Genomic DNA, 13,249 nt, shown 5'->3' on the forward strand with positions numbered 1-13,249 from the left:
TGCTGTGCATTCATTGAACATGCACATGTGAATCCATGTCAGACTCCATACTGGAGAAGGTTTAAGTAACTTACCTGTAACTATTGTCCTTTAGCATGAGTCTGGCATGGATTCACATGCGAACCCTCCCTCCAACCCCTCTGAGGCTCTTCTTCAGCATACTGCCACTTTACATGCTTATCAAATCTGAAGATTGCTGCCAGAGGTGGTGCTAAGGCAGAGAGGACTGTTACTGGATGGGGGGACGGGGGCAGTATGACCCAGAAGACAGTGATTCAGAGGGGAAATACAGCTTTAAAGTGAAAGTGAAACTGTTTTTCTTTTACCGAGAATTCTCAGCCTAACGAAGGGGACTGACTATTCATTAGCATGTGAATCCATGTCGGACCCATGCTAGGGAACAATAGTTACAGGTAGGTAACTTAAACCTTGCCTCCAATAAAAGGAGCGGTGCAGGCATCTCTCTCCCTGCCATACTTGTAGCTGTGAGGGAAACAGACATTCTCTCCCTTTCAGATTTCACCTCAGTGTGGGAAAGACCGGGAGTTCTCTCTAGATATCCCGTGACTGCAGTGTTGAAGGTTGCACTTCATCATGCTTCTCTGGGTGTTAAATAGGAGACGGGCATGAGTTTCTCTGGACATCCTTCTTGGGGGTGACAAACGCTCCTATGGGTTACCCTGGTCTCCCCATTTTTATCCTGCTTCCAAATCCACACACATCCAGTCTGGATTTGCCTTCATTGGGAAAGAGGGATTATACTAGTTGTAGTGTTTCTTTGTTAATCGTTTTAGCTGGGCCTGAATAACCTGTGATCATGTTCTGTTGTTCAATGTCCTTTCTAGCTCTGGGATCAGATTAGGGCTTTTCCCATAGTCATTTTCATGAATCTGCAATTTACCCCCCTGGTTTTCCTAACGGAGGGTAATTCTGGTAATCGTAGTTGTGGATTATAGTGTTTGCTGAACTGGACTGAATAATTTGCTTGAGGATACGGCTGGTCTCGATGATGTCTTCTGTAGGTCCTTGTGACAGTGGCCATGAGTTCACCTCCTCCCACCAATCTAGATGACCCAAGACCCCAGGGGTTATGCTAGGTTTTCCAAAACTCCAGGCAAAGTCAATATCACACAAGTTTAAGGCAAGTCAAGAAATGCCCAGAGAACGAAGTACTGGACGCATAAGGCTGATCTGTTTGAGGGGGAAGAGGGACAGACTGGGGACCAGTGTCCTGAGAGAAGTGTGGCTAAGCTGTCCTGACTGTTCTATGCAATATTTCCAAACAGTGATGCTGCATGCAAAAAAAAAGATGTTTTTACCCCAGCCAATTTTGGGCAGTTTAAGATTTGCAAATATCAAGATTTTTGGGGGGTGGGAGGTTTTACTTTGAATTGTGGGTTTAAACCCTTGCCTCCACCATAAACCTCAAGCCATCCGTCCATTTCTACGCAAATGCAGTCCCCGTCGACCCCCAGACATGCATACAAACACACTCCAGTAGACACCTGTACTTGCTCCACCACACCCTCCCATCCCCGCCACAAACATTTATCCTCACCTACCACACAGTCACAAACACACTGACACTCATCTGTCACTCACTCTGCCGCCCCCTCCTAAGCTATAATCATTCCCCCCAGTGCAGACAGTCACACCAACACCTGTCACACTTTGTCTTTCGGCCCAGCCCGACTGTCGGCCTCTGTGCACACTTCTGTGGGTCAGAGGAAACAGAGGGCCGTGACAGTTTGGTTTAAAGACCACTCGGAATGGTCTCCGAGCGTTCTTTCTAAATTTCTTTGTTCAAATGAAAATATGTTTTCACTTGGAACGGCACTGACTTGGGAGCCCCACCCTGCGGGTTTAAACAAATCCCCCCACCCCTTAAGTGTTCTATTCTTTGTACGCCATACAATTATCATACCCCAACCTTGACTCTAACATTCCCTTTGTCTTCATCCTACTTGATCTCTCCTCTGCTTTTGACACGGTCAATCATATCACCCTGCTCAATCGTCTCCGTGACAACCTGGGTATCACCGATCAGGCTCTGACCTGGCTTACCTCTTTTCTCTCTGATCGACCCACCAGGTACAACTTGGGTCCTTCCTATCCTCTATCTCCCTCTCTACCTGTGGTGTTCCCAGGGGGGTCTAACCTCTCACCCTGGCTTTTCAACCAATACCTGGCAACTCTCGCCTCCTGTATTTCCATGTTCTGCTCATATTTCCAGTGCTATGCTGACGAAACCCAACTAATTTTCAGGCTTCCCTCAGCCACCTCCTCTCCTTCCCTCATCTCTGACTGCCTAATCGCCATTCATAATTGGTGTGCCGCAAATGATCTTTGTTTAAATGCCAACAAGACTGAGATCCTACTCATTGGTGCACCCCCTCCATCCTTTCCCCTCACTCTTTGGCCGGCCACCCTTGGCCCTCCCCCTGCCCCTACCTGCGAAGCTAAGAACCTCAGCGTCATCTTTGACTCCACACTTTCCTTCTCCGCACACATCTCTGACGTCTCTTACTGCACCTCCTTAAAGGCACGGTTCCTTTCCTCTCCTTCCCTCAGAAGCTCCTTGTCTCCCAAACTCTGATTCTCTCTAGGTTGGACTACTGTAACAGCTTCCTTCTAAATCTACCTGCCTCCACTCTCCGCCCTTTACAACTAATCCAGAACAGGGCTGCGAGACTTGTCCTTGGCCTCAAGCCCATGGGCTCGTATCTCTCCAGCTCTGAAATCCCTTCATTGGCTCGCTGTGGTTGCAAGGATTACATTTAAAACCCTCTGCATTGTCCACAAGGCTTTCTGGGGCCTGGGTCCAAATTACCTTCCACTATCCCTCTGTAAATACCTCCCTTCTAGAGCCCTCCGCTCCTCTACCTCTAACTCCCTCAGGGTCAGTCGTTTTTCAAAGAAACCAGCTGGTGGTAGATCTGTCTTCGGCGGGGGCCTCCCTCTGGAACTGCCTACCTGCCACCTTGAAACTTGAGGAGAACCATCTACGGTTCCGGAAGCTCCTCCAGACCTTCCTCTTCGCCTCTGTCCCTCTTCTCCCCTTCTGATCTGCTTTCTCTCTCGGTACTGCTGCACCTGGCCTCCCTCTGCCCTTTGGGCCCAGGAACCTGCTCACCCTGTCACCCTCCTGCACTGCCTCCTGGCCACCCCTTGAACTGGGGCCTGTATCTGTACCCATGCAGCCCCCCACACTCTTTTTCTGCACTTATCAGATACTCCCTATCTGACTAACCTTGCACTTGGCCACTCAAAGGCTGCACTACCACTGTTTTGGATCACCTTATTTATTTACTTATTATTTATCTTGTCCTTTCTTATGCTCTGCACTTTCCAATTTCTCCCCCTCCCATGCACTTTTACCCCTTTTACCTTCCTCATGCCCTTGCACGTTCTCAATGTCACTGGGCCTAGTAAGATCATTGTTTCTGTTTTCTCCCCTGTTCCCCTCCCTTTGCCTGGTCGCGCTCTGAAACACCTGTGTACGAGCGCGATATAAATAAAATATCATATCATATATCATTCTGGCTTTGTTGTGTTTTCATTCCTTGGCTATAACATGCCCCAGAGGAAACATGGCCGGTTTAATGCTGCTGTTCTACTCTGCCTTAGGGTAATCTTTCTGGATTTGCCTCTCACTGCTGCCAGCCCCAATGTGAATTTGCCTCTTTCCCTTTCGGGGGCTGTCACTTAGGGGTGTCAATGCTGAAAAGGGACTTGACCATGGACATTCTGGCTTGTGCCCAAAAGGCCTTCGGTGCAGAGGCTCCCTTTTTCCTGTTCTGTGACACTCTGCTGCACCGTTGATCATATTTTAAAATGGTTCCTCTGGTTCCCTTCTTAGGGCCATAGGCAGCTCCTAATGCTTGTAGTGTCGTCTGGCTGCTTGGATATAGTTGCTGTACCGTCATCACCCACATACCACCGTTTAAAGTGGGTACATGTTGGAAAGCAGCAGAGCCTTGGAGGTCCCCCAATAACCACAGGCAATCTGAGAGTGCGGCAGTAGAGGCCCTAAATGCAAGGCCTCAAAGATCTTGATGTTCCAACTGAAGGTCCAGGAACAGCTAGATACACCTCCTCAATCTGCTCGGAACCCACCAATTCTTGCCCTCTCCAGTAGTCTCCAAAGTCCCTAGGAAGATTAGTAAGTCTTTAGTGAGGGTGATGGAGATAAATATTGTCCTACAACTTAACGCAAATCCATTCCTGGTACATTGTTTATATTATATAATAATTCCTTCACCTGTTAGTGTAATCTGAACATGTTCAAATGCACAGAAATTACAACAATTTAGCATTAATACCTTGCAACCACCATGTATTCCCAGTTGTTCTCTGGCAGAACATCTCATACCTGCGGAGCTGCTTTATTCACCCTTAACTGTTATCAAAGGCGACATCCCAACTGAAAAAAGAAATCCCACTTTTCTGTACTACGTTGCACTTGGATTAGTGAGACAATAGGAAGCTGTTGTTCATTGGGCCATAGTAGCTCAGCATCTCGACAGTGGACGTCGAGATACTGCCTCCTTTTGGCAGTGGGAAAAAGTGAAAGGATAGTCCTGGGCCTAGAAAAGGTTAATTTTATAGGAATAACAAGGCTAATAAAATATTGCTGTTATGGGGTGCCCTTCAGCTTGTCCTGGAGGTTCTCCTTTCAATTTGGATTGATAATGCGTCAGTGCTAGGGGCAGTCTAATTGAGCCGTTTTATGTTCAAGTTAAGGTATCTAACTCCTGCTGGCTATGTCTTTAATCTTGGGTAACTTCCTCTTTCGCCCTGTATTCTTGTTCCAGTTACAGCTTGTTGGAATATGATAAATGAATCTGTTTATCACTTTGCAATTGCTAAACTTTAAATTAGATCAGTGCATTGCTTCTGTTTTTCATGTTGATCTATTTCCGCAATAATGTAAATTGTTTTTAAAACAAATGTTTTAAAACCCTCCGAGTGAGGGTTTTAATGTTTATCGTACGGGAGGATTATTGCATAAATGAAATTTGAAAACTGGAAGATTGAGTCAACCTCAAGGGTGTGTGATAAAGTGTACAATTTATTGCTGGAACTGAGGTTATTATTCTCCCTTTTTCCTTTTTAAGGTTAAACTTTACAATCTGAACTTGGATGACCATGCGAGGAAGAAGCTCATTAAACTTGTAGGAGAGCGTTACTGCAAAGGCACAGATACGCTTACCATCACTGCAGACAGGTAGGTAATACAAGAGATGCTGGCGGCACAGGTGCGCTCAGAGGCAGGACTGACAATTTGGAATAAATCTAAGGTTACAGATTCCTCGCATCTCCTTGACTCTTTCTATTGTGATTGGTTAATTTTCGAGACAGGTTTGGTTTTTGTTCAGGTCAATCCTATTATAAGTCAGTTATTTTTGGATGTACACAGTTAGTGTGTTACACCAGATCTGCCAAACTCCCTGCTACTTTAAATGTGTTTTTATATGTGTGTCCTGGTAAAGATGCGTTCTTTTGGGGATATTTAGTCTCTCCACTACACGGCAAAGCTGTCCCTTTTACTGCTGCATTTTTACCCATGCCCCCATCCTCCTTGTCTTTCTGCTGGTTTATATTTATTTGCTCCATGGTCAAATGCATTCCAGTTTCAAATGCCTTTAGTGTAATTGACTGTACTTTACATTTGTAAATACTGAAACCATTGGACACTGAAACTTGTATTGCTACACATGGATGCTTCTGGGGGAGGGTGGGGTTGTGTGTGAGGTGAAGGGCACCTGTTTGCATTTCTTGTCATTTATGTTCTGACACAGGCTTCTTTACCCAATTATTACCCATTATTTGTTAGCCTAGGGTGGGGACTGGACAGGGTGAGGATGTTGAGAAATACAAACAAAGATGGTACTTGCAGGATCAGGGTTTTAATTGGAGTTAAATTACTTTGGGGTTAGGATTGGAAAAAGGCCTGCAGGTCCTAGGGGAATGATCTACAAACAATATGTAGTATCTTCTTAAGAGCGCCCGGGTTGGGAGTGGGTGCTCCAAGTTTTCCTAATACCATGGATTGATGATTTAAATAAGTCTCAAGCCTCTGTCCCCCCAGGGAAGCCCTATCCTATAAAAGGAAGTCCAAAGATGATGGCCAGCAGAAAGGTCCAACCTACTGTTAACAAGTCCCTTGGCCTCCTTGTTGACCTGATGCTTATAAATGAAATGTTTCCAAATCCTTGCCAACAAAAGTATTCACAACTTAGTCTATCAGTGTCTGGCTCTAGTCTGTAAACAAATGCCAACGATGGTTCCCTCGGAAACTACCTCAAGGAATTACTTTGAATTTAAACTTCTCCACAATCTTAGTTTGTGCTTTCTACATTCAGACCCCCCTTGGTCTCTTTGATTCTTCTTACGTTATCCAGCTTTCTTCACTGTCTCTGATTCTTCTCCAGACCTCAACAGTCCTTTTCTTCTCCAGGCTTTCCCATCATCTATTAGTTTCTTCTGAGCACTAAGTTTTCTCATGGGTCAGGGTACTCGCTCATTCCCCTTCATTTTGTTGTGTAGAGGTACTTAATTCCTACACCCAAACCACTGACTCCCTCGTTCCTTTCAGATGAGGACAGTGGATTTCTCTTCTCCTGGATCAAGTTCCTGAGAGGTCAGTCTCTCCCGCGCTCTTACACTCTCTACTTTCTGTGGCTTTGGGTGTGGTTGCACCCTTCACCCCACAACCCCATTCACATCGGTCTGCTCCAAATGCAAGGCGACTCAGGATTGCTTGTAACGGACCCAGTTCTAGGGGCGCTCAATCTATCCGTCTGTCTCCTCCTCTCGTTTGCTCATTTTCTCTATGAATACTGAACATCAAATACTCCAGTGGGCATAAGGCGCACACTACGAGTGTTTTTTTGTTGTTGAAGACATGTGGCGACCTTTGTCTGGAAATCAACAAAAGCAAAACTAAAACCCTTTTTTTCAAACGCAGAACAGCCAGAAATTTAAATGTCAATATAGAGAGGTGTAATTTTGGAGCATGTTACCACCTACAACTATTTGGGTTTGCGTTTTGCTGAGAACGGCTCTTGGTGTGAACAAGTATACAAAGCCATTGCGACCTTGAGCAAATACAGTGGGGGTATTAGGACATTCTACCAATCACATGAGAGGGGTGCTTTGACCCCTGACCTTGAATTGTATATACTACATGCTATCCCAGCAGCAGTGTATGGTGCAGAGATCTTGGTGTTTCCTAAAACAGCAGCCATAAGAGGGACAAGTTCCTCAAATCCTTATTGATGTAACCCAATAGTGCACTAAACGCTACATTGCATCTCGCATGTGCATTATGCCCTATTGAATACTCGATGGCGGTCATTCCGCTTCTTTCTTGGGCCTGTATATGGACTGTATCTGGGCTACACATGTTCAAGGAAATCTTGATTAATTTACTAGCCTTGGAAGGAAGTCAAGCCACTCCATGGCTGATGCACATTAAATTCTGGTGCATAGAGTTGGGTCTTGGGCAGTGTTGGGAACAACCATCCAGTATGACTCCTGATTTGAGAGCAGGGACCCTGCGAATGGCCTCCGTCAAGAGAAATTGCAGCGACCAAAACAGTACTGAATGCCTGGCCTGCGGGGCGATCATGTGAGACTGTTCTCCGCTTTTTGTTCTGTCCCAGATATAATGATCTCACAGCCAAGTATTTAAATCCAATTTTTAGATACAAAGGCATTCAAAGGGCAACAGATGCAATGGACCTTCACAGGAAAAGCAAAGTTCTTAACCTCTTATACTTTGTAGCCAAATACCTCCATAGGTATGGCTAAGAAGGGTGAGTGTGATTCGTAGTAGAGGGACAAACTGTGTATATATGCTCTGTATGCAACCTTGAAATAATAAACGCTATTTTAAGCTTGTGATCTAAGTATTAAGTTATTGGTTTGTATACGTTTTTATCTGGTTTTATGTGTAATTTTGTATACAATGTAATATGCCTTTATGGCACTAAAGCCGAAAAAAAGCTTATATCAAATTGTATCCCAGTAGAATTTGGCATTGTATGTTGAAAAGGGGAGGGAAGCTGGATTCAGGGTCATTCCTCTGCAGGAACGAAGATGATAAGGGAGTGAGGTAGACACACGCATTAGTTCTGAGCAAAGAAGTGGTACCATGGAGAGCTCCTCTCCCTGTGGACTAAGTCTTTATGATCAAGGTACCTGCATAATGGATCTGCAATCTCAGACAGGAGCCTATTTAATATATCTGTGGTCCAAGTGCTGATTCTGTAAGATTGTGTATCCCGATTGATAGCTGTGCTGCCTGAGGTTGAAAGATCTTAGTAACCGTAAGGCAAGATTTGGAGTCAAAAGGTTGACGTCTATAATATATGTAACCTGAGAGATAAAGCCCTCTTCCACCCCTTCATTCCCACCAGTATCTGACTGGCGGCAGCAGGAAAGCAGATACCAGCCATATCAGAAAACCTTTGGGCCCTGGAACTTATATTTTTACAAATTAAGCACTTGTTAGTGGATACCTTGAGAAGGCAGAGTTAGTTCTCCTGTGAGTGGTAACTGTGCCAGGAGGTCCTTCTGGGGAGTTTCAACCCTGCCTCCGGCGTCAACAGAAATTGCAAGCTGTTCTGCTTAAGGGAAGTAGTTCCTGATTAGGGCACTGGGGGATGCATTTGTAGTGGAGTGGAAATTTCGTCTTCTGAGTGTGCTCCCCCTGATTCCTGTCTTGCCACAAGTGCTCGGGAGGTTGCAGAGGTTTGGGTCCACTTATCCTGATTGCCCCGCACTGTGCTCAGAGGACGTCCTCTATTGGACATGAGCATCTGCCCACTTTTACATCTTCCGTTGAGGGTGGATTTTCTCTCCAAGTTGGATGTCGGATCCTCCACCCGAACCTCAGCACACCCAATCTTCTTACATGATGGTTGAAAGGCTGAGGCACAAGGATTGGGACCTTCCAGAGGACGTCTTGGATGTCATTCTCTCAGCCAAGAGACCTGCTATGGAGGTGATTTATAGCTATATTTGGAGGTAATCGCTGGCAGGTTTGAAATGAATCCGAACTTCTAGCATAGCTCTGGGCAACCATTCATCCTGGCAAGCCATTAAAGAATGGGGAAAGACAATATGCCGATCATTCTTGGTCCCACCACAAAAGGGGCAGTCCAGCCAAACTGTTTGCTCACATCATTTCTACACTAGACCACAAGCAAACCCAGACATGCTTCGGTTTCTTTGGACGTCATCCGGGAGATATAGCTTGGATCTTTAGGACCAGCAGGCTCAGGCCCCACATCTGGGCATGCCCGTCCCGCACTGGATGACTAAGCAAAACAAAAGGTGGTGATGCCTGGACAGTTTGGAATTCATCCTAACCTCTAGCATAGCTCCGGACAACCCTCCAGACTGTTTTAAGCCCGCCCATTGTTATTATTTATTCAAAACGTTCCAGCCATCACCTTTTGGTTTTGCCACTTCATCTCAAGCCCCATCAGTGATTTTAGTTTTTTTCTAATTTTGTTTAGTTCTATTCCTCTCGTCTTTATTGACCATGGGATGCGCCCCCTGTAACCTCAATTTTCCACCTTTGCCTTTTTTGTATTCAGTCTTGTATTCCTCTAGTAATGCACTATGTATGCGTATTGTTTGGTGTTTGGTATTTAAATATTTACGTTTAATTTTAAAATGCTGTTTCTTTATTGTACTCCATGTATACATTTTGGGTCTGATGGCCTTGCATAGTAAGGGATTTCATTTGAATGTATGATGTGAAAATGGCGGATATCATCAACCTCTTAACCAACTGTTGAAGGTGGTACAGACCTAGAACTATTAGCCAGTGAAGATCAACCTGAGTAATGATAATGAGGATAATGATGTGTTATTTATATAGTGCCTTAATCCAAAGCGCTTTACAGAGCACATATTTACATACAATATCACCCAACCAAAATTGGTACTCATTTATCGACCTCCGAAGGATGATAGGCTGAGTTGGCCTTGCTGGGATTCGAACCTGCAGAACACGCTCAGATCGCAGCAGTGAGCGCTAAACCCGCTGAGCTATTTTACCGGCCTAGAGGGATGTACTAGAGGGCACATTAATCAGGTGCTTCAAGTGATTTCTAATAGATGTTAGATTTTCATGAAGTTTGCACAGGGGGGGATGGAGGGGTGGGGAGGGGAGGAATATATCTCTGCCTCTGCTCAGCAACTTTATGCTCACGTGGTTTCAAGTAGGCAAGTTCAATTGAGCAGACGTTTTTTGCATCCATTCGTTTTGCAAGTCTCCCACTTCGTGTATGCTCATACTGCTTTCTACCCAATGCCACCATGTGATCCTTTGGAAGATATGTGCAGTGGAAAAAGGCTTTTCTTACAGTTTTAATATCTTACTTCACGTTATATCCTCCTGTGTTCCATGGAACATACTCATCCTCCAGTGGTGAAAGCAAGGGTGTGTGTGATAAGCTGATGTCAAGGCGCAAAGGTTTGACAAGGGATTTAATAATTTCATCAAAGTCACGTCGGTTCTTGGTTTTGTGTCTGCCTTCGAGGATCTAATTGGAGCGTTGCAGAGGCTATATGTTTTACTTTCAAAATGCATTTTACAATGCACCTTGCGGTGCAGCAAGAGAAATACGAAGTAACTAACATTGCGGGAAGTGCCACTTTAAGTATTTTATTTTTTCATTACACTGTTATTGTAGTGTTTGTCTTTTTTCTTTTTCTTTCCATCAATGCACTTCTGTTTTACAGGTGTCCCCTGAGGAAACAGAACATGGACTACGCAATGTATTTACTGACTGTTTTATATCATGAATCGTGGGTAAGTATATTGATTTAACAATTCATTTTTGAGTGACTTTCTGGACAACACAAAATTATTTCTTTTATAGACCAAAACAAAGTATTTAAATCTTGTAGTAACCCAAAGATGATAGGCTTTTTTGCAGAGTTCAAATAATGGTTTGCTCATTTATATCATGCTGTCAGGCATGTAGAAATGGTACGCTGTGGTGAGTTTGTGGTACTTTATATCGTAGGCAGGATAGCCCAAGCTCTCCTCCATCCTGATCCTTCCTGGCCGATCAGCAGCCTTCAGCACTTCTGATCGAGCCTTCACTTTCTGACAGTGTACATCCTTGAAATCCAGGGGACAGCGCTTACCTGCATGACCTACTACCTCTCTGATAGGTCCTTCTCCATTTCCTAGAATATAAAAACATAAGATCCCACCCTCTCCCATAGGGAATCCCTCCAAAGCTCTATCCTTCTACTCAATGCACCCCTCTTGTAAAGCTAATTCTCCTCTTTTCCCTTCTCCAATCATATTTTCTGATGACACTCAATAGTCTTCTCTTTTCCTACCTTCACATCAGGGATAGCAGACTGTCTAAGTAGCCCTTCACTAGATGGCACACTCCAGTTATATACCCAACCCCCAACACTAAAGTCCTCCCCTTCCTCCCCATTATCTTTATCCGCTGACCTCCACACCCCATTGCCCATGGTTAGCAGCCTTGGGATCATCTTCAACAGTGATCTAAAGCTCCATAATTGCATCATTTATAGGGCCACAGCTTCATGAATCGGCCTGCTAAACATCAGGAACATCTAACCCCTTCTCAGCTGGGTCTGTGGCTCAGTGGACTAATGCATCCACTAGAGAGGCCTCTGTTTGACCTCAAGGTCACAGGTTAAAATCCTGACGGGTCCACTCAGCCCTTCATCCTTCAGAGGTCGATAAGATAAGTACCAATAATTTTGGTAACAATAAACATCTGTTATTAGCGCCAAGATGCCTTTTGGGGGTGAGTGTGCACTTTACAAATATGCTTGTTATGTTATGTTATCACTTACCATGTAACCAAAAACGCTAATCTCCACTCTGATGCCCAGCAGGTCCCAACTTAAACAAGAAAATCATCTATGATCATGAATGAAAGTGGCCTGCAATTCTAAATGTATTCAAATTTTTTTCACGTTTCTGAATTACAACCCCTTCCGAATGTTATTGAAAGATGTTCCAGTTGTCCAAGCTGTTCATCACCATTTATTTTGCCTGCAATTTCATTTTGGAGCACTTTCACTTCTGTTTCACTCCTATTCCGTCCACTCTGGCTGATGGGCAACTCTATGCTAGTATGTGGGTCACTGTTCTACATTTTGTTGGCTTGCAAATCGAAACATTCCCTCTTTGCTCCTCAGTCCTGTGAAGTGGTCTTACTGTGGGTGGCATAAAGCTCAATATAAGCAGCAAAGCATATAATAGCCTTACGTTAACAGTCAAAGCTTAGAAAGCGAACATAACAGACCAATGCCAGATTACCTCATACACAAGGACGGACATCTGGCCATTCTCTTTCTTTCTACCCAGTTTGCCGCACATTCACATCTGCCTTTCACACAGTCTAATGAACACAGCCTGCTGAGGGAGCTCAGGCTAAATTGTCTTGCTGTATATGTCTTTGTATTTCTATGTTCTGATAAGCCTACTTCCAAGTAAGACACCATGCCTCACCGTGAACTTACCTTTAATAACTTTTGTGTCATCAATTGCTAGGCTTTTTAAACCTAATAATGTCACCACTGCATTACCTTCTCTTGTGTTACTAACAATATTCACCTTTATACAAAGTCTATTATTTAATACAGCAAGCTTGGCTTGAAAGTGTCAGAATCATTATTCTGGAGTTTAAACTGGCCAACAACTCATAGAAATGCTGGAGCAAATAAGCCAACCCTTCAGGATTACCTGAGCATACCCTTAAGCCCCTCATGCATCCAGCATTATATTGCATACCAACTTAGAATTGTCCAAATCTGCCTTAGAAACACACATCAAACATTACAACACTTTAGAACATATCCACCTCCTCCGTTTTGCAGTACTATGGACCACCTAACGGAGGACTGACATGCACCGTTGCTATCTGAAAAGATTTTCCCCCCTGTTGCATGCCTCACTCCCTCGGTTTATAGCATCTGTTTTCCACTGCCCCATCCTCTGATCGTCCCCTCGCTCATTTACTTTCGTACAGCAGACTAAGATCTGTAGGGGCGTGGTTTATGATATGATACAATCTTTTATTTATATCGCGCCCATACACAAGTGTTTCAGAGCGCGACGAGGCAAGGGAGAGGTACAAGGGAGGACAAAAACAATAATCTTACTAGGCCAGTGACATTGAGAATGCGCAAGTGCAGGGGAGAGGGAAGGGGGAAAGTGCAGGCGAGGAGGAGT

At 44.5% G+C, this 13,249-nt stretch overlaps 1 protein-coding gene across 1 annotated transcript in view; it reads left to right on the forward strand.

Moving 5' to 3' along the window:
* MRPS35 (mitochondrial ribosomal protein S35) overlaps positions 1 to 13,249 on the forward strand; it is a 300,787-nt gene that overhangs the window by 133,169 nt on the left and 154,369 nt on the right. Inside the window, exons 6-7 of the mRNA XM_069628518.1 lie at positions 5,118 to 5,227; positions 10,762 to 10,831. Coding sequence (XP_069484619.1) covers positions 5,118 to 5,227; positions 10,762 to 10,831 — 180 coding nt within the window. The remainder of the gene's footprint in view (positions 1 to 5,117; positions 5,228 to 10,761; positions 10,832 to 13,249) is intronic.

The sequence above is a fragment of the Ambystoma mexicanum genome, chromosome 12, assembly GCF_040938575.1.
Source record: "Ambystoma mexicanum isolate Mex_15411 chromosome 12, UKY_AmexF1_1, whole genome shotgun sequence".
Classification (NCBI taxonomy): domain Eukaryota; kingdom Metazoa; phylum Chordata; class Amphibia; order Caudata; family Ambystomatidae; genus Ambystoma; species Ambystoma mexicanum.